We start from the raw sequence: 22577 nt of genomic DNA, 5'->3' as shown, positions 1-22577 counted from the left end.
AGGGACTGTGGCTCCCGAAATGCACAGGACACCCAGTAAGTTATTTTGTGGACTACACAGATGAAGATAAAATAGTGTCATTTAAGAAGTTATATGTCATGGAATAAACATATTCTAGTTGTATTTTTTTGATTGTGTTATAATCAAGTGATATGTTCAAACACATATATGAATAATTCAGTAATCAAATGTTTGGTTTGAAAATGTATTCTGATGTTGAATACATTTCTGAAAAGGAGTATATAATGTGGTGTTTAATTGTTGATTACACAGGATGTTAAACACACCAAGCAGTGCACACAGGTATTTCTGTCAATTGTTGTCCGGAATTCTCTCTTTCTGAACAGATCAGGAATATATGCAGTTCACTTAACATGTATTGCAAGCACTCCGTGAATACACTACAAGATGCAGTGGAAAAGACTAAATAGGTGTGAAACACCCATCATACAATTATGACAATATGGATGTAACATTCTGAAGCAGTGAAATGCGAGATTGCTGTTACGTATGCACTGCTATAATATAATGATGCAGCCGATGAAACCTTTCAAAAGAGACTTTTAGATTCCCTGAAATGCACCTTTTTAAGTTCAAACCACAGACTGCTGTACTCTGTTTGATGCGAAAAGATAAGGTCTGCTCCTCCTCCCCACCCCGAATCAACAAACAAGCTGGCGTCTGGTTTCCTGAAAACAACAGCTTAGCTGAGGCGCCCTTCTGGGAGGCTGGGCCTGCAATCATGTGCTATTAGGGTGCCCTGCTAGAGTGCAGCGAGCCAAGGGGCACTTTGAAATCCAATACATGGATATGAACAAGCACATACATACTTGTTATAGGAAAAACACCTCATGCATGATATTCTTTTATAAAAGCCTGGTCCAGTTTGCTGGGCGTCAAACCTGGGACCTTGAAGTTCCACTATTCTTCCAATAGGAGCCTTGACCATCTGAGCCATCTCCTCAGTTTACACTCTTTGGAGACCCTGTGCACTTTCGAAGTCCCCGCTGCACTCACTCGCTGCGCCCTTTGAGGTCAACGGCGTGCTAGAGCGCCAACGGCTGACTCACAGCAGCTCACACACTACTTATAGGAACCTCGTCTTCTGCCTCCAACGCAACAACAGGGGATCATGGCACTGATAAGCCCTATAACGCAGCACCAGGCAATCCTTGCTTGCAACAACTATACCGGTACTCCATACTGCATTACCACTTGATTAGTGCATGTTGTTGCTTCAAATGACTTGTGCCAAAATTCTAAAGATGAAAGTCCGAGTGGGCCCTGTTGGAGGGTGGGCCTATGTGTTTTACCCGGATCTCTGCCTCGGGCCCACTGGGCTATCTTCATAGACATTCTAGCCATCACCCACACCGAGGGCTCTCTGCAGCGGCCTGACTCCCAAACCTAGGTACGGTTTGAGCGACTGTCAACGTGAACGCAAAGACTGCTATGGAGGCTAGAAACCCTGAAAACTATCAGAACTCGCCAGAAGAGTGTTCTCCTGCGCCCTACCCCCCAAAATAGTCCAAGAATTCCGAGGTTAAATCGAGTTTTGCTCCATAGTACAATCTCACCTCTAAATACTCGGTATGGTATACCCTCGCCCTTCGCAACTAGGATGAAATCAAGGGAGTCTCGCTCCATAGTACAATCTCACCTCTAAATCCTCAGCATGGTACACTCTAACCCTTAGCAACTAGGATGAAATCAAGGGAGTCGCACTCCGTAGTACAGTATAGAATTGTGCTACGGAAGCAAGAATTTCCTGTTTCCGGCTTACTTAAGAACATAAGGCAGCCAAAACCTTGAGCCCTGTGTTTACAGTTTGAGTGGAATTATGCAATATTGAGATATGCTGGACTTGATAGACACTTCTAAAATTAAAATAGATTTGCTTAAACAATAATAACAAATGTAGCCAATGTTAAGTAACAATGGAATCGAAAGGGTGTGAAATTCTGAATGCTTGAAAATACAAAAAAGTAGGTGTGTTTTCATTAGATACAAAAGTAAAGTGTTTTAATAAGTATTATAAACCTCGATTTTTTGTAAAATGTTTATAGTAAAGAGACACTTTAAATAATTTGAACAATATTATTGTTGGTCTTTCAAGGTAAAATAACTTATTTACAAAGTAGTGGGAAGGGTGACGTCAGATTTAGAAATGGAAAACGAGGGAAGTGTGTTTAAGTGCTTTTCTTCCAACAGATAGTTTGAAAACATCTATACTAGGTTAACACCAAAAGCAGAAAACACGGGGACAGTATCCTAATATTACTTGGATTAGTGCAGTTGGTCCAGAGATAGAAAAAAAAACATGTCTCCGATACTGTTGGATCTTACCTCAAGAAGACAGCGGATTGATTTGTGTTAAGTCTGTATACACGTCAAAGCTTGGAGAGCAAGACCTACATTGATTTGATGAGTGTGTGTGCAAAATGGAAATGTAAAGTAGGCTATGTTTCAAAAGGAAAAAGTTGAGAGAATTTTCTTTCTTTAACCAGTAAGTACATTTTCTGAAAATTACAGTGATGTACAAATTATCTGAACTCTTCTCTCCAGGTCAGATGGATAAACACATGCAGGAAATACAGGAGAAATCGGCATTGTTGGTGCAGAGACATTGGAGAGGGTACAGAGAAAGAAGGAACTTTCATAACCAGAAACAAGTGCTTAAACAGTACAAAGCAGCTGTCACAATCCAGAGAGCCGTAAGACCCACATTTTGCATCATTTGTCATACATAAACTTCTGCAACATTCAGGTTTCTTGTTTACAAGTTCCTAAATCTGTTTAGTTTGAAAACTGATGTTTTTCAAGAATTGAACACATTCTTTGCTGTGAATTCTGCTTCTATCGATGTTCATGACATATTTTTTATTTCAAACAATTTTTGGCAAAATTGTCCCTAGTCATTGGTGTATAAAATGCAATATGGGGAAGAGATCTTTCGTTCCTAATAATGTATTTATTTTTGACGAAAAGCATTGTTTTTTTTCGGGACGTAGTAATGTGGATATTACGTTTATAGGTACTGTCAATTTGATTATCTTTTTTAGGTCGAGCCTAGACGAAAGCAAAGCGAAGCTTTGCTGTCTAGGTCGACAACTTATGTAATCACTTTCAGGGGAATGTGGACAGCAGACTGTCACGAGCGTCTCCTGCCTGAGATTCTACCTCGTGAGCGCGCACGCCCAGCCCGGCGCCGTGCACGTCCCCTGCCTCAGACACACACATGCACACGCAGGCAGGAAGGGCCACACACACACACAGACACACGCGCGCACCCCGCCGCACACACGCAGGAGCGCACCTACACACACGCACGCACACATACAGAGACACTTCCCCCCCCTCCCCCGCCGCATACACAGAAGCGCCCCCGGCCGCCGCATACATACAGAGACACCCCCCCCCCTCCCCCGCCGCAGCTCTCCCCCCCACCTGACAACACTCACCGGGCTCTGCTGGCGGGGGCTACATGAGAGCTCCCGCTCCTCGGGGCTCTTTCCGCAGCACTTCTCTTTGCTCCCGGTGTGACTCCTCGGCTCTGCAGCTCTTCTCCGGGGCCGCGGGACAAAAGCTACTCCTCTGCGCAGGCGGCTCCGGGGCTCTCCGCAGCTCACGGGAGCCCCGGGCCGCGGGAAGACTTTTCCTCTCCTTTCTCGGGTGCTCGAGGAGGCGGGACTTCCGGCCGGGCCGCGATGCAATTGGCTGGTCGGCCGGGCGGCTGGTTGCTTTCGCTACCTTCTAACATCTGGGCAACTTGAGAACGGAGGCAACCATACGGCGTGCACTCCTGCTGCTTTACCGTGAAGTGCTTCCGTCTGTGACTCCGGCAAGCCGACATTACTGAATGTGCTTTTCGGTAAGCTTTCACACTCAAGCAACGTGTTTTCTGTGCAGAATCAACTTTTAAATCGGAAGATAAAGCTACGTATTTGCACAACTTATTTGCGCACGCTTATTGGCCACATGCTGTGCATGGTATCAGCGGTGCCTGAGCAAGATGGTGGCCGAGCAGGAGGGGGGGGAAACAGTGGGCTATTCGCCCCCTTTCCCGTCCGCACTGCCTGTTCTCTTGCTGCCGCCTTCATTCCCTACAAATGCAGTGTGTGTCTCGGTTCGACAGGCGCTGAGGCCCAAAGCCCTTAGGAGCCGAAGGAGTTCATCCGGGAATGTTTATTGTTTGTGGCCTCCCAGGTGCTGCCTGGCATGAATCCGGAGCATGTGATACTCCTCTCCTGTATGTAGTTCTCGGACTTACGAACAGCTGTGTTTTTGGGCCTGTTTCGTGCGACTTGCGGAGTGGGGGGAGGTGGGGTGGTGTCAGGGCTCTTATCAGCTCCCCGCGGCAGCTGTCAGAGGGCATGGGCGGTCTCTTGGAACAGTAAGTTTACATAAAGTTGTTGAGGGGATGAGGGGGGCTTACCACAGCCGCAGGAAACTCGGGCTGGCATCTGTGTTGTGGGCAGGGCAGCCTAGTACACAAGATGTCAGTCCGCCTTGGATAGATTGGGTTTTCAGATGGACTGTTCGCCCAGTTTGCATTGCTTTCTTTACAATTCTTCCGGTATAGAATGCACCTTGAGGCCAATGTAACCTATTGCCAGTGAATTCTGGACCTTAAACTGTTTATTTTTCAATGGTGAGAAGAGGCCACTCGAACCGTGTTGAGCAAGAATGATTAATTACGACAGAGTGCAGAGAGTAAATCTGACTTGTTTTGAGGATGTATGCATGCATGCACTCCCCTTTAAGAAAGATGTTGTGACTCTCCTTCATTTTAAGGGAACTTGGAGTGACGTCAGCACGAGTGTGTAGAGCCTAGTCCAGTGAGCTCAGAACCGAAGCTGTGTCGTCCGATCTGCCCTTCCAAAAGAGGCGCACCTTCTGTGAGAGGCCCTGGGAGGGTTTGGGTCCAGGACTGCTGCTCCTACCACCCCCTTTTTTCACCACCCCCTTTTGTACCGCTCCTACCTAGGTAGCTGATCTTCCACACTATGTCAGCAGTCCCCAGCCCGCATACTTCACTGCCTGCATAATCACCTGTTTCCTCTACATCATGGCAGTGATTTGTGTATTTTTGTGCAAAGAGACCTGCATTGTGCGGTGGGAGTTCTCTTGAACCTAATCTCACTTGCTCTTTAGCATTGCTTGTTTAGAATACATTTACTTTACTACCAATTCTTAATTTGTTCTCCTCACACACACCCACACACTCACACACACACACACACACACTTACTCTCCTATCACACATATAACACACTCCTTTCACTTATACATACAGCACACACACACTCCGATCACTTACACAAAAACTCACAGTCCACACACACACACACGCATTCACTCCTATCATTTAGACATACAGCATTCACACAAAATAACGCACCGATTATGTTTTGGGAAACTGAAGGCAGTGCATTAAGCTGCAAGTGTGGCTTGGAAAAAAAGATGGCTGCTTGTCGTTTGGAGGTACTAGGCCTTGTGGGCGAGAAACTTTAGTAACACCAATACAGACTTTGCTAAAAATTTAATGCAACCCATTGTCATATACAATGCCAATAACTCAAACTTTAATGCTGCGAGACCTATTGCATTGCAAATGCTTGTTTTAACGGGGGACTGTCTCCCTCTCCCTTTTTCCTAACACTTCCTGTCTGTTCTTATCCCTTCTGTCTCTCTGATCTTGCCCCATCCTAACATCTCTATTCCCACTACTTTGTCTGCTTTACTTTTCTCATGTTTACAGTGAGTTACTTATCTGCCTATATTTTTTCGAATGTCTTTGTTTTATATGGAAGACCTACTTTGATGGATATTGAAACACAGTTACAATCCTACTTAGTTAAACTCAACAACTCCTGACTGAATTTAGTATCATGAATAAACCACCTGTTGTTTTCCTGTCGAGAACTCTTTGGCCAGTCACCTTCGCTCACAGCTTCTCATGTTCTTCTATCGAGCTTTCATGGTCAGAGTGTTGCAACAGTCCCATAGTTTGTTTTTTCTCTGGCCTACCCCAATGCCTTTAGTCATTCACACAGATTGCTTACTAACCATTCTTCTCCTGTCTCATCTCACACATAATCTACATATGTCATTGCAGTTTGGAGCCTCAATCTGTGACGGTTGCTTTGAAGAAGTTAAACAGTGCAAATGCTACTTCAACCTTTTACTTTAGCCTAATAGTCCACTGCAGGGGCCTATAAACAGGGAAAGTGATTTTTACAACCAGTATAGCCCTACCCAGAAGGGCTATAACGGTGTTAGGACATTTAGCCCACAGAGGGTAGAATGTTTTAAATTAAAATTGGAGAAATGAAGTGAAACATTCTAATAATTTTGGAGCGTAAAGCCTATAACAGCCATTATTTGCCCTGATAAACGCATTGTCTTCAGTAGCGCTCTCAACCTTCCAATCTTCTAATCTTAAGAAAAAACAAACACGTTAGACTTGGGTCATTTAAAGATAAAGTTTAACCTCTTAGCATTGTGGATTACTTTTCTGCAATGGTAAATGGAAGTTTTGGCTTCAGTGATAATAAGACTTCATAGCCTCAAAGAAGCAGTTGTTTCCTGGTGTTGTTTTGTGAGCGTAGAGAAATCCGGTTGTATACCTTGGTTTGGACTTTTGTATTCAACTGCCATGGTGATGCTCTGACTTATTCAGGCTGCGTTTTCCACAGTTCCCAAAAAGGATGATAAATCTGCAGTCATAGCCCCATAGATAGGAGCCTCCTGCAGATAAATGTTGAACCAAGCATGGGTGGTACCTGTTGGTGGTGAGAGATTATGGGTACTACAATGGTGTAAGTTAGGAAAGCTGTTAGGTTGGTTTAGGTCACCCTTAGTGTTGATCCAACCCTTCCTCAGGGGAGCGAACTGTGGTGGGTAGTCAGAAACTAATAGGTGAGACCACCGTGCTATCTGTAGCAGTTGGGGTTGCTCTGAGGGAGGAGACACCAGTGATCTGTGTGCCACTGGAATCTCCTCTGTCTCTCTAAACAACTAGAAGTGCTGGTGGTGCTGAGCACAAAGCGAGAAACAGGAGTAAAGTTTACGCAACCTTAGAAGGGCCAAATAGAAAAACCGGTAAAAAAATATTAACAGTCAATGAGTAGTGTATGAACCCCCTATCATGCCAGTGAAAACACAAGGAGAGAGTTAATACTGGTGCAAGTGGGGATATATGGCAGTGAACCTGAATCTGCTATGTATAGTCTAATGTTCAGGACTTGCTCTCAGAAAAATACATAATTTAATGTGAATAAATTAAAGTTAAATGAAAACGAAGGACTGGCTCTTACCATACTGGTGTTGGACTAGACAACAACATGGACTGAAGCCATCCATATTTCACACATAGTGTGGAATCCCAAAGAAATGTGTGAATAATTGGTTGTTGACATATGATTGCATACACACCTATCAACAAATTGTGCCCTTGACACATGATATAATTGTAACAGCCAGTAGGAAGGAAATTGTTTTTCCATATCTGTGTGGTTCTCGGTGCCACACCAGTCAGAGCAAAATCTCCTCAAGGGACTGGTGTTTATTAGTATGTACAACTGTTATGTTAATCGGATGCAGAAAGAACAATTGATAGATGGAATGCTGAACAATTTCAAACGTTCACCACAGGGTCTAAATCCATCGTTTTTTGCTCACCATGCCATCCCAGTTTGGACCCAGCCATTATGTGTATTTTTTGCTTTATCGCCCTAAGTGGGAAGGGTATGCCCAGACATGGGTCCCATGCTCACTATACCACTGGATTCAAGCAAGCCTGGATGATGAGGTGTGATACCCCAGAACCGGTCACAGGATGCTTGCTTCTGGTCCAGGGAGGACCTGGTCTTGCAGTGTGGGCTGGACTGTTCTTATTGGGAGCCGGGTCAAGACTGGGTTGCATATGGCTGTGTCCAAACTGGGGTGGCATGGTGAGTAAAAAAAGAAATTGATTTAACCCAGATCTCTGACTAGGGGGTATGTTTGATTTGTTCTGCATTCCATTCATAATTTGTGTGTTTTTTTAAACAGATGAGAGATGGCATTTATCAGTGTACAATCACTTATCAAGAAAGGGTCAAATCACAGGTTTTAGAAATATACATTTGAACATGCACCTAATATTGTTTATGATACCAAACAACACTAAATATCAATCCATGAGTGATATCAGCAGTGGCATTGAAGTTCGTGTAACTGTCAGTTGGAAGAGAATTATAGTTTTTTAGCTTTTTTTGTTGCAAAACCTGGAGAAAAACTCTTAATAACTGAAACACGCAAATCATTAGTCACAAGCATAATCTTAAATATTCATGGAGTTATCACCTGTTAGTGCACAATCAGATATCATACACAAAGAAGAAAAAGAGTAGAGTCACTGAAATTGAGCCCAATCCTTTGCATTGCCGCAGAATATTGTTTACATTAACAGTAGGTTGCACACAAGGATGATTCAGCTTGAGTCCTGACTTTGTAGGCATGAAATAGAAGTTTCATTGTTACCTATCAATTGTAATGAAATTATTGAAAAATAAATATTATATCCATAGACCCAACAAACCTTGTACAGACCTTCTCATGTGGATATGACTATTTCATACATTTATTTATGTGTGCAGGTTCTGAGATTTTTGGAAAAACGAAGGCGGATCAGAGAGGCGTACTTACCATGGGAAGGACCAAAAGAAATCTCAGATGCACAAAGAATTGAGCTGCAACAAAAAGTTGACAATTATCTCAAATTACATCCGGTGTGTATAACAAATTTTCCAATTTTAAAGACACTCAATATATATATATATATATATATATATATATATATATATATATATATATTCACTGAAAAAACCATAGGTTATAGACCATATATAGTTAGGAATTAGCATTTACAAAACCTTGTAAAACATATAAACATATTACATCATTCATGACATGGTCAGTGACATCACTGATGACATCACTGATGACAACATCCAGTGACTGTATGTTTCTGTAAAGTTAAAATATGTCTTACATATTGAAGAATGAGTGGATGTATAAGTGTCTGGATGAAGGATTTAGTAGGTGCATGACTGACTGTATGAGAGAGTGATTAAATGTGTCTCACTGAGTGCATGGGTTAGTGACTAAACTGTCTTAATTTGTGCATCATTATATCTGTTGATTGGTTGCCCAAGTATTTGTATGGGAGAGTGAGTGTGTGTGTGGGTGGCTGGGAGGTGTGTGACTCTGTGCATAGATGTGTGAACAGTTGATTCACTAGATGTATGGGTTCAAAACTGCATGTGGAAATAGCTGTATGGGTGGTTGACTGTGTGCATGAGTGTATTGGTGAGTGAATGGATATCTCAGTGCTACATGTCAAAGTAAGTACATATGTAAAACACAGTACATGTGAGAGTTGACATATATAAATTACTGTGTATAAGAGCCAGTGAATGTGTGAGTGGCTGCATGGATCATTGAAAACTTGTATCAGTGATTGTATAAGAGAGTAAATATGTGTTAGAATATGTTTGAATAAGTAAGGTGTGTATAACTGTATAGTTGAGGAAATGGAGGTGTGATTGAATCTTTGCATGACTGACTAGGTGTATGAGTAACTCCATGGATGAGTGACAATCTGTGAGTGTCTGTTTACACTGAGTGTATCTAAGGTTATATTAGAGTCTGAAGAGGTTCATCGTATTATCACATGAATGATGTCATCAGTGATGTTGTCAGTGATGTCATTTGAGTTGTCATCAGTGATGTCATCAGTGATGTCACTGACCATGTCATGAATGATGTAATATGTGACATCATCAGCAGTGGATTGCGGGTGCGCGATATATAGTTAGTGCAACTAACTATATATGCGAATTTCAATGGTTTTGTGTGAGTAAAATAAGGTTTTGTAAATGCTAATCCCTAACTATATATGGTTTATAACCTATGGTTTTTTCAGTGAATTTTCAAGGTTTTGTAAATGCTAATTCCTAACTATATATGGTCTATAACCTATGGTTTTTTCAGTGAATTTCAATGGTTTTTTTAATAGCAAGTATCAAATGGTGTAAAATATTTTCTTCTTTTAAAGGAAAAATATATTTTATATGTATCTAATTTAATTTTTTTCTGTCTTTAATGTTTTTTTTATTATTTTTGGTTGTTTCGCTATCGGTCCGCGCACCGGGTAGCTTCCCGTTAGCTCAATTTGGTGCCGCGACCCGATTCGCGCACCGAGAAACGTTCCGTTAGCGCAACTACCGCGATCGAACACAACATCGTGACGCGTTGCGTAAGCGCGACGTATCGCGTTGCCGCGTATTGCGTCTTATGACGCGTCGCGTTAGCGCACCGGGAAGTGCTTAGGTCCGCGTCCCGAGGCGCGAAACGCAACACCCCGGAAGCGAGCCGGGCGCGTGACGGGACGCGTAACGTAAGCGTAACAGGTCATGTGACCTGAAAATAACACTTTTCATTGGTTCATTACATTTTTTTTTCACAAATGATGAAAGCCCCCACCTTTTTTCCTCACTCTGACTTTCATCTTTGTGAGAGGAAGACCTACTTTCCATATTTTCTAAAATGGCAAGTGTTGTAGCTGCAGCTGCTGTAGACAATCCACCACCACCACCACCACCAAAAAAGGATGGACCACCTCCTCAGGTCCTCCTTAATCAAGAGGAGGAAGAAGAGGAAGAAGAGGAAGAGGAGCACAAGAGGAGGCTGTTTTTGCCTGAAGTCCCAAGGAGGTCCCATGTGAAGAATAATTATATCTGGCAATTCTTCACATGTCCCCGGGGCCAAAAAAAAGTAAATGCCCGTTACGTCACATGTCTCATCTGTGACAAAGTTCTGTCCCGAGGGACAGAAAAAAAGTACAGCTTCGGGAATCACACCATGCATCGCCACATGGAGAGGTGGCACCCTGTTAATTATAGTGCTGCGCAGGTACGTGACCTGCAGGAAAACCCCCCTCCTGTGGCCAGTACATCAACCGAACAGGCAGTGACTGGACCAGAGGCGAGGGAGACGGCCCCAAACATCCAGATGAACTTCGGGGACCTGAAGCATACTTGCATTTTTTGCGGCAAATTAATTTGCTATGGGGAGAAAAGTGTACGTCTAATCAACAGAGCTTATGAAAATCATAAATGTACAAAACGCCCCAGAAAGTAAATTATCTTTTTTTTGTTGCTCCTGTTGAGCCCTTTATAATGACTGATTTTCGTTTCCCCCCCAAAAAAATAAAAAAAAATATAAAACCGTTCTTAAAATACAAAAAAAGTAAAAAAATGTTCAAAAAAATAATAAAAAAAATTTAAAACAATAAAAAAAAGTTCTTTTCAGAACTACCTCCCATTTATAAAAAATTGCTAGAATGTTTAGCACTCTGGCAACCTCTTTTTCTTTTGATTCGCTTCCCGGTTCGCGCGCCGGAACGCGACCCGGAAGCGAAACAAAAAAAAAATTAAATAAAAAAGAAGAGTGAGTATAAGGGAAGGAAACAGAGAGTAATGTTAAAAGAAAGACAGCTATAGGGAGTAACACAAAGATACATCTTTTCTTTGGAAAATAGATCTATTAAACAGTAAGAGGGTATAATTGAGAAAAACAAAATAGATAAGGAAGTGAAAGAAAAAAGGAGAGTAGAAGAATAATAAACAAGAGTTACTTGGAGAATGTGAGTGAATGTTCAAATTAAGAAGAAAAACAGTAAAGAATGTTGAATGAGAGGTAGGGATAGAACCGGACTAAAACAACAACCGTGAGGGAAGGTGTTAAGAAACAGTGAGCGAAAGTAAATAGGAATAAAACAAGATGTGTGACAGTGAATAAGGTTAAAACATGTGGAATAACAGAGAGAAAAAACAGAAAGCAGAAAAGAAGAAGTGACAGAAAAGGAATAATTGAAGCAGCAAAGAAATGTAAATAACAGACAGAGACAGTGAGAGTAATAGAGACGGACTGAGTGAACAGGAGTGAGGAACTATGAGAACAGAGGGACTGAGAAAAGGAGTGGAAGGAGTAGAATAAGTAAGTAATAGAAAAGGAATGAGGGAAGTAGCAAAGGCAGGAAACTGAGGGTTAAAGAAATGAAGCAGTGGAACTAATAGAAGTTAAATGTGATAGAGATGTAACGGAAAGAGTACTAAACACTTACCTTATAATTGTCCTTAACTTAGTCACTTGTTATTTTTATACTTTCAATCTGTGAAAGAAAGAACCAAAATTTAAAAAATATTAAAACATGTATTCAAAAATTAGAAAAGACAAGGGAAAAGATTAAAAATCATCCAATTTTACAAAGAAATAAAGTTAGAGATAAACATGCAGAAAGAAAGAGAAAGAAACGGTGATAGACAGACAGAGACAAAAAGAAATTGTAATACAGTAAATTACTAAGAGAAAAAAAAGGAAGATAGTTTCATTGACAGAAAAGAAGGATGAAAGAGAAAACTAAATTGAAGATGTGTAAGATACTAAAAGAAAGTGAGTAAGGTAAACTATATAAGGAAAGGGTGAATAAGGAAAAAAGTGTGAGGGAGAGAGGAGACAGAAGAAGTGAAGGAAAGACTGTCAGATACAGACTGAGTAAGGCTAGAAAGAAAAATAAGTAAGTGAGGGTGAGTTATACTAACTGATTGCACCAAAAAAGGAGAACCTAAAAAATTTTAATTTAGAAAACAAAGGGAGGAAAGATGAAAAAGACAAGCGAAACAGAGGGTCTAAAAGCTGGAAAATGGTGCAAGGGAGAAAAGAAAAAAGCAGAGTTAGAATAGGGAAACAATGTTTGAAAGATAAGTGCAGTTAGAGAACAAGGGTGAAAGAGAATAAAACAAAAGGCAATGTGAGTATCTAAAGAGGATTGATAGAAGGTAGTAAATGATGAGTGAGCATGAGACAAGATGAGTACATATTAAAAATCACAATTCAAAGTACAGAATTAATTATACATATTAAATGGTTTATTTTTGCTGTTCTCAGAATATATCAAATTTCACTAAAAACAGTGAGTTGAAGGTATTCATCATATAACAGCGGGGAAAAAAACCACAATCAAAATGATTGTGTTAAAAAACCCATATAATATAACCAATCAGAAATCAGAACTCCTCAAAAGTAACTTACTTTCCATGACGTCAAAGGATGTCTTATGAACAGCTTATACTCTGTTGTGCTGTTATTATTTTCTGCCCGCCACTTTCTGAAAGAAAAGCTCCATCGTTTTGACAAAAATGTGACATACAATAAATGACTTCTCGCTCTCTACCGCACTTCTCCTCAAGGCCATTTATAACTCTTGGAATTCTTCTAAGCAAATCCCATCATTTTCTTTTTCCACAACTTACATAAAGAAAGCGTCCAAGATCAGTTTCACAATCCTGTACTAGTAATATCTCACCCTTCTTGCTCACTCATGTTCCACATTTCCTATAACACTGATACTGCTTACTATGAGGCACACTTACACTACCTCTATGACTACTACAATTATTTAATTCTCTTGAGCACTGTTAATCACAAAGCAATTTAAAACAGCACACTAAATTATATCAACACCTAGAATCATTATAGGCCAGTTACCTACCCTAAATTCTCACTTCTGAAAACACAAAGTAAGAATTTTTTAAGTCAAAAGGCAACACTGCTTCATAGTCAAATGGTAATCATTGCCGAAAGACCAGCCTTTTTTACATTTCAAATAAGCTGTGTAATATCCTGATGTTGTCAAAGGACCATCATGTCATATAATAGCTGCAGTTACAAATGTTCTTCCTGAAATCGACGACTGTGTAGCCAAAACATTTTTAATTAGAGTTGACAACTTACTTTCATCCAGTTTATATAGTTGGAATTGTAAAATGACATTTCACCCATAAGTTTCTATAAATAATGTGGACAGCATTGCAGACTTACATTACCTCTACTCCTTGTTTTGATCTGCTGCTTGAATTAGCTTATTAAAACAAACAGTTTTCGCTCTGTACTACACTTATCCACAAGGCCATATAGTGTAGGAGCCATTAGAACCTCTTGAAATTCCTCAGAGCAAATCCCGAGATTCCTTCCCTAAAATTTTGGTTGTAAGAACACCAGGTAAGAATTTTTAAGGTCAAAAGGCAATCTTTTTTTGAAAGTTAAAACAGAATCATTGCAGAATGACCAGCCGTTTCCAGACTTCAAATAAGTTGTGTAATGTCCTGATGTTGTTGAAGGACCGTCATGATATATAATTGCTGCAGTTAGAAAAGTCCTTCCTGATATTGACAGCTGCAAAGCCACAAAATTTGTAATTAAAGTTGTCAATTTTGTTCCATCAGGCCTACATCGTTGGAACATTAAAATGACATACTCGCCATATCTTCGTATAATTAATGTGGACAGCATTGCAGACTTACATTGGCTACACTCCATGTTTTGATCGGCTGCTTTTACTAGCTTATTAAAGGATACTGATTTACTGTCTGGCAAAGTTAAATATATAAATCTTTCTGAGTCTACACTAGTAGTACTTGATACCCTACAGTTCTCGCAGTCATGCTGCCATTGATAAGAAAGGCCAAACAGATGATCTACATCTACACCTTCATCTTGCAATACATCAAGCATATACATTAAAAACTCCTGAAAATCTTGCTGAATATTTTAAGAGAATTGTGTTTGACCTGAACATTTGTCTAACAGATTTCGAATTTCAGACACACTTTCTACTCTTGTTCTATCAGCGCTACATTTCTCTAACACAGAATTCAACAAACAGCAAAAACTTTGATCCAAATTGATCACAATCTGTTCTTTTAAAGTTTCTAGAGAAAAGACAACATTAACCACTACATTAGCATAGCAGTTGACACCAGAACTATTTTCAAATTGAAAACCAACAACATCTTCAACAGAATTCATTTTCTTTCTGCTTACAATTTTGGGTTCATTGACTTTTTGTCTTTTTGCTACAACCTCCCTACTATTGGTGACATTTCTTCGTTTCCGGCCTACCACACGTTTCTCAAACAAAGGATTTTGAGGCAAATGTGGCGCATACTCTTCTTAACCTATTGTATTCCTTAACACAATCTAGATCCGCACAAATGTTTGTGACATCACACTCAAGCAAGTACAATCCCGATAAAGTTCTGACTCGTGACAATGCTACATAAGCCATACCCTCTTTGAACAAGGAACTGCCAATATTCACCAAAGCACTGTCTACACTTAAACCTTGTGATTTATGGATTGTCACCGCATATGCCAAGCAAACAGGAAACTGCTTACGGCGAACATATAAGTCTTTTACAAGCAAAAACCTAGCAGAGCAACGACCAATTAGCTGTACTTCCTCAATGCCATCAAATTTAATTTTTAAAAATTCAATTCCATCTCTATTTCTGTATTTCTCAAAATCAACAACATTACCCATTGATCCATTTACCAGACCTCTTTCAACATGTAAATTCCTTCTCAAAATGATACGGCAATTTAAGCACACATTCAGAGTCTTTTCAAAACCAGCAGTTTTAGATATAGTCTTCTCTAATGAATCCAATTTAGATTTCAAATTCTCAGACAAAATAATTGTTGCTCCCATATGCTCTATTCTGTCAATAGCTTCCAGTTTCACAATCTCTTGGTTTTCTAAATTCAACATTTTGTTGTTGAAGATGGAACATTCTGCAAGAGTTGGCATCAAACATATTCCAGATTTCTTCTCAGTAATTTTCTGAAAAATATTCTCTGGCAGAACGTCTTCTTCTGGATACAAATTTGACAGTAATCGTGCATGTAAAGCTTCTTTCCCACGCTCGGTCACTTTCCCAATTCTAACATCTTGTAGAATATTCTTGTAATCTTCATCCTTCGCCTGACGCATATTTTCACGCAGCTCAGCATAATTGAAGTTTAACCATATGTTAACGTTGCCAATGCTCCCTAGGCACTTCCTGGTATCTTCATGCGTAAGCAGTTTAAACACTGGTTGTCCTTTCACTGGTGTCAGCTGCAAAAGATCACCGAAAACAATGATGTGTTTGCCACCAAATAACACATCATACTCTGTTTTAAGAACTTCCTGCATTCTCAAATGCACAAAGGCAAGCATGACATTGGAAACCATGCTTACTTCGTCAATGATAAGAAGTTTCATCTTCTTCAGGACTCTAGATACTTCACAACAAGCATCTCCAGATAACTTGTGGTATTGTAATTTGTTATCATACTCCACTGGCAGCATCAGTAGCCGATGCAAAGTAATACCTTTAATGTTATGTGCTGCCAGTCCAGTTGGAGCGGTGACAACACAAGACAGCGATGACTCAGTCCTTTTCTGCAGATAACATGAAATTGCTTTAATGAGGAAACTTTTTCCAGTTCCTGCTTCTCCACTCACGTACAGTCGGACAGGCTTCAACGACGTACATGCGCACTCTTTCTTCTCATGACTTAATCCATGATCAATTTGGTTGGTAACTTCGTCATATATTTTCCTCTGCTCAACGTTGAGTTGTCTTTCCATATCTTCTAAGTTAACCGCATCCTCCTGAGCATGTGCCATGGCTCTTTCCACTTCAATCATGGCAGTGGCAGCTTCATTTTCGATAACTGGCCCTCCTAGTGGATCCTGACTCAATGAAACAGAACTCTGACTGTCCTGAGAACTGTCTCTAGCAATCTCGGCTGCAATTGTTGCTTCCTGCTCGATTTCTGCGTTCAACATTTCTAGATATTTTGGAAAAACAGGACATTCTATGGACTCCTTGGCTGCATTGAAAGAGTCTTCGTAACAGAGGAAATCTCCAAGCAGTTCCTTTCTGCACGCCAAGGCTTGAAAAGTTGCAAAAGAGCTAAATAGAAAAACTCTTTTCTTTCTAGAGATTCGCAACTCAATTTTCGATGATTTACCAATTGACATTTTCTTTGCTTGACCAGACATCCCTCACTTCCAATTACAGCATACACTCCTTTATCAATATCTTCTTTGATGTTCCTCTTGAATATGTAATTTTGTAGAACCTCATACAGACAAACATTCTCCAGGTGACTGCTTCTATTTGGATAATATGTATCCAACATGTTGGTCTTCAAAATATCTGTACTGCTTGGCTCCTTCTCCGCCAAATACTCAATTTCCCGTACAGGTTTCAGAACTCGATTACGCGTTGCAGCAAGACCAAGACTCGCCCAAATGATACTCCTAGATTTGGCATAGAGACTTGCTGAAGATAACCGGTCAGAACATTCGTAAGCTCCGATTTCTCGATGCGACAACATCTTCAGACTGAAACTGTACAACTTCTTACTGAGGCTCTTTTCATGGGAAATGTCCTCCCACATATCCTTCAGTTCTGTCTTTTCTTTTTTTGTGATGTAAGACGTCACATACCGAGCCACAGCCATACAGTTGTCAGCCACAAACTTTATATCCATGTTAGCATTCCACATGGACAAAATCACTGGGTTGTAGTCGTTGATGTACTTGGACTCTTTGTTTCTTTTCAAATTGTATGTATTTTTGGGTGATTTCCTCGTCACATTATGTCGCAGCGAAGACATCAAATTGTTCACTCTTCCTTTAGATATCACCGATCGTGGAAATCCAAAACGACATTTTGTGAAGTACTTGTCCTTGTTTCTGAATTTACGATGACAGTACTTTCCACAACGATGGCTTTGAAACCGTAAAACTTGTTCTCTTAGACTTTTGTCTTCCTTTGTCTTTGGAACAGCACATGTAGAATACTGTTCTATGAAACTCATCACTAAGTCATCCGGATATGTTCCAAATTTGGGTGCATCTTTGATCCATAGCAGCATATGTATATGAGGAGCACCTCTTGCTTGATACTCCTTTCTCCAGAAGAAATCCAACACCTCTCCAAGAGGTGGATTTTTCTTGTTCGTGATGAAAGACATCATAGCTTCAAATCTATGATTGAAGTACCTGCATACATTCACTGGATCCAAAGAGCACAGTTCTCCGGGTGTCTTAAATTCAATATTTTCAATGTTTCCATTTGCCTCTCGTAGAAATTCAAGTAAGTCTTCCCAGCCATACTCAGCACAGCTGGGAGTGAGGAACCATGTGGGAGTTCCTAAGTTCCTCAGCATACATTTTAAATCACCATGACGACGGTACCAATACTCATTAGTACCACACTGACATGCCATGAGATTAATCAGTTGAGAATCCAAAATACTGTCTTGCACATTGACTTTATCCATAAAGTCCCTTGCCGAGATATTTCGCAGTTGTACACCACCTTTCAAGATGTGGTTCACTGCATAAGACAGTCCAGGCAGATCACTTTCAAACAGTAGATGAAACAAATAGGGAATGCATTGACGAAACCTAGGATCTTCTGCATACAATCGTAAAGTCCGGTATTCAGAAGCAGGAATTTGATCAGGTCGCTCATCATATCGTCCTCCTCGACCTGTGGGAAATAACTGTGGAAAACACTGAGCTTCCAAACTTTCCTCCCAAACACTAATGGGACTCCCTTTGGCTTGTTTCATTTGAAACAACTCAATAGCATTCCCCATGACTTCCTTGGAATGCAAAGGATGAACACTATAATGTTCATATATTTCTTCATTTTTAGAGGCTTCTACTTTCTCAATTTGTCCAGCACACAAATCGCTGTCCTCTTCTTCACTTACTTCCTCTTCTGCAACACATACATTCTTGTAGTACTCATTGTTTTTTATCAAATACAATGTTGCCTTTTTGACTTTCCTAACATCCACTAAATCTTGCCAGATTTTCTTACTCTTTGTCGGAACCCCATTAACTAGGATAACCAGAGGTTCCTCTTCCACTTTCTCTACTCCAATTGTATTAATGTTTTTCTTCAAATCTAAAGGCAAATAAGCAACTCTTCCCTTTAATCCTCTCTGTAAATCTGATGGAGGCAATTTCCCTGCCTTTGGCTCCATTCGTACAGTAGCCTGAAAGGGATGCACACTTTGAATCAAAATAGATTCATAAGTATTTAAATCCTTCAATTCAGAAGGAATGTCAACCAATTCCAGATTATTATGAACCGCTCTAGCAGGCATCCGGTTTTGATTTAATTTGTTAAAACAATAAGTACACATACGTTGGTCCGATCCCAAATCAAAACAATTTTCTACCATCAAGTATGTGGCAAAATCCTTCCATTCACTATTGTTTTCCATTTCACTTTTGCATATAAATCCACTAACTTAGTCTGATTCTTATAATAAGTCCGTCGACAACACACACAAGTGAAATTAGGCCTCTCACTTGATTTCACCTGAAAGATGGAAATTTCCTTGTGAAGCTTATCTATATTAGAAATCTGTACACTTTCTTCCACATTACCTTCTTCTACTGGGTCAATTTCAACATTGTTCTCTTTACTAGCAAAGTAACAGAACTCAATTTCTTCACAAATATTCTTCACATGTAGTTCGGAACCATGCAAAAGAGCACTGCTTAATTGTTTAAGGATAATTGCTGGACTCTTAGCATAATACAACATTCTCACTAATTTCCTCACTTTATTATGATGCACTGCTAGCATCCTGAAATGATGAAAAACACTCTGGCATACTCTTCTGGAAAGTCAAGCCAGTGAATGACCATGCAAACCTGTCACTTCTCTCACTCTGCAAGGATCTAATTCTTGCAACAACTTCATTTTCTGTTTTAAACTTTTCTTATTAAATGTACGAACAAAATCACAAAGCAAATTGATGGAATCCTGTCGCACACTGCAAACACTACTACACTTCCAGGTGTACACTGGACCCTTAGGACGTCTTCCTAAAACTTCATCACCTAACACCTCTTCTGCATCTGCAGACACAAGTTTTTCTTTTTCAACCGGACAACTGTCTTTCACCTCATATGCTCGACCACTGGTGTCAACTGCATACACCAAATCATTGTCCTGGAAGTAACTCTCCTCATTGAAAAATGCCTCACAACTTGAACTATGCATCCATTCTCCTGAGAAAACTTCACAAAAATGAGTACGATTAACTACTCTCTTCCATCTACTATTTGATTTGAAATCATAAATTGCCTTGTTTAGTTTCCTAATTCTATTGATTACCAAAATAAATAACTTTCGCTTAATTTCGAAAGCCTGATCAATAATTTTCTCTACATTTTTCATTTTCTTATAAAATGCCACTTTCTGTTGACCTTTCTTAACATTTTTTAACAAATTGACAATTATCCTGTTGCGGAACATTCGTCTACGAATGTCCCTGAACTGATTTTCCCTTCTACTGCCATGCACAGAGTTATCTCCTGCTCTAGCAGAAACTTTTTTGACGGGCCTTTCCTTTCCCTTTAAATTGTCTCTCTTCTTCTGCACTAAAACATGTTCTGTAGTGGTATTTTTTCGTCTGCAAATTCTTTTTAAAAATGATTTCATTTTCTTACCCCAAGCTTTTTTGGCGACTTGACATGTTTTCATAGTAGAGGACTGCTGCAAATGTTTACCAAGGTGGGGTGTAAGTCGCTTTGCTTCTTTTCTTCTCCTTGAGAAATGCCTTAAGGGCATTTTTGAATTTTTCAAAAGATCTTGAGTAGAATCTGTGGAATTTTTTTTAAAAAAATTGGTATTAACCACTATTACCAAACAGTAAACCAATAACAGTAGGCAAACAATTAACACACTAGTTGTCAATTCTACCTACAGTAATTTAACAACATAGACACATTTTAAACTCTCAAATAGTAGCAATGGAATGGAATGCTTCTACATATGACCTGTGCTCTGTTATATGTTAATCTCAACTAATTTCGAGACTCTATTTCACTATTATATTAAAGACACTTCACACCGGGTGTTTTTGAAAACTTTTATATAATTTTAAATCAACATCTAGAGATTGTTCCTCATCTAGAGATTGTTCCACATCTAGAGATTGTTCCACATCAGACATTGTTGATGTTATTGTTATTGACTTAAAATTGCCAAGCACACATGAAGGCATATTTACAAGGCCCTTGCACCAGGGGGAAGTGACTTAAAATCGCCAAGCACACATGGGGGCGTATTTACAAGGCCCTTGCACCAGGGGGAAGTGACTTAAAATTGCCAAGCACACATGGGGCGTATTTACAAGGCCCTTGCACCAGGGGAAAGTGACTTAAAATTGCCAAGCAGACAGGAGGGCGTATTTACAAGGCCCTTGCACCAGGGGGAAGTGACTTAAAATTGCCAAGCACACATAACGGCGTATTTACAAGGCCCTTGCACCAGGAGGAAGTGACTTGAAATGGCCAAGCACACATGAGTGCGTATTTACAAGGCCCTTGCACCAGGGGGAAGTGACTTAAAATCGCCAAGCACACATGGGGGCGTATTTACAAGGCCCTTGCACCAGGGGGAAGTGACTTAAAATTGCCAAGCACACATGGGGCGTATTTACAAGGCCCTTGCACAAGGGGAAAGTGACTTAAAATTGCCAAGCAGACAGGAGGGCGTATTTACAAGGCCCTTGCACCAGGGGGAAGTGACTTAAAATTGCCAAGCACACATAACGGCGTATTTACAAGGCCCTTGCACCAGGAGGAAGTGACTTGAAATGGCCAAGCACACATGAGGGCGTATTTACAAGGCCCTTGCACCAGGGGGAAGTGACTTGAAATGGCCAAGCACACATGGGGGCGTATTTACAAGGCCCTTGCACCAGGGGGAAGTGACTTGAAATGGCCAAGCACACATTACGGCATATTTACAAGGACCTTGCACCAGGGTGAAGTGACTTAAAATGGCCAAGCACACATGGGGGTGTATTTACAAGGCCCTTGCACCACTTATGCGTCACTTTTAACATTTACAATGTGGAGCACCATGGGGCAAAAACGGCACAGATTCGTCACGCATCTGTACCCGCAAAAGCGGCGCATTGCAGGAGTCACGTCGCAAGCGCGACATGACTCCTGCAATGCACAGGGGCGAGCCATACATTGCATGGTGCGTCACTCCTTACGCCTGCTTCAAGCAGGCGTAAGGATTTGATTCAGCAATGCCATAAAGCTGACTCAGTGAAATCTTGTAGATTTCACTGCGTTAGTTTTACAGGGCTTTCATGCAAAGGGAACGCCCACCCTGCGACAGAACGGCCACATGAAACCTGACGCAGGTTTCATGTGGCGCGGGGCTTTACAGCGTGACACATCTGCCTAGATGCGTCACGTTGTAAATATGTCGCAACATGGCGCATCTTTTGCGCCGCCGCTGCGTCACAAAAGTGACGCAACGGCAGCGCAAAAGAGGCGCACGGCCATCATAAATCTGCCCCTAACATTTTAAATGATTGCTTCAGGATGCCGATAAGGTGTGGCCTATCCAGAGGTTTGTTTGAGGTGAGGCCTACTCAGGGTTACAGATTAAATTTAGGCTTGTTGAAGAGTACAGAGGAGATAATACATGTGCAGGCCTACAGATGAAGTGAGTCATGTCCACTGCACTCTTGAACAAAGGCCAGACCTCCTCTGTCTCCCTGGACAGGCCTAAACCTCATCTGCAAAATGTGATTAGTAATGTTAGGAAACACAGGTGATGTAATTGAAAAACGTGCAAATA

General features: G+C 40.6%; 1 protein-coding gene across 2 annotated transcripts in view; it reads left to right on the top strand.

Annotated features, from left to right (window-relative positions):
* Positions 1–22577, top strand: part of IQCB1 (IQ motif containing B1) — a 308848-nt gene that overhangs the window by 232084 nt on the left and 54187 nt on the right. For both annotated transcript variants that reach the window (XM_086958877.1, XM_086958879.1), the window contains exons 11-12: positions 2566–2714; positions 8643–8774. In XM_086958877.1, the coding sequence (XP_086815003.1) occupies positions 2566–2714; positions 8643–8774 (281 nt within the window). The remainder of the gene's footprint in view (positions 1–2565; positions 2715–8642; positions 8775–22577) is intronic.

The sequence above is a fragment of the Lissotriton vulgaris genome, chromosome 2_1 (genome assembly GCF_964263255.1).
Source record: "Lissotriton vulgaris chromosome 2_1, aLisVul1.2, whole genome shotgun sequence".
Taxonomy (NCBI): Eukaryota; Metazoa; Chordata; class Amphibia; order Caudata; family Salamandridae; genus Lissotriton; species Lissotriton vulgaris.
The sequence above is the reverse complement of the archived record's forward strand: the minus strand, read 5'-3'. Positions and strand labels throughout refer to the sequence as shown.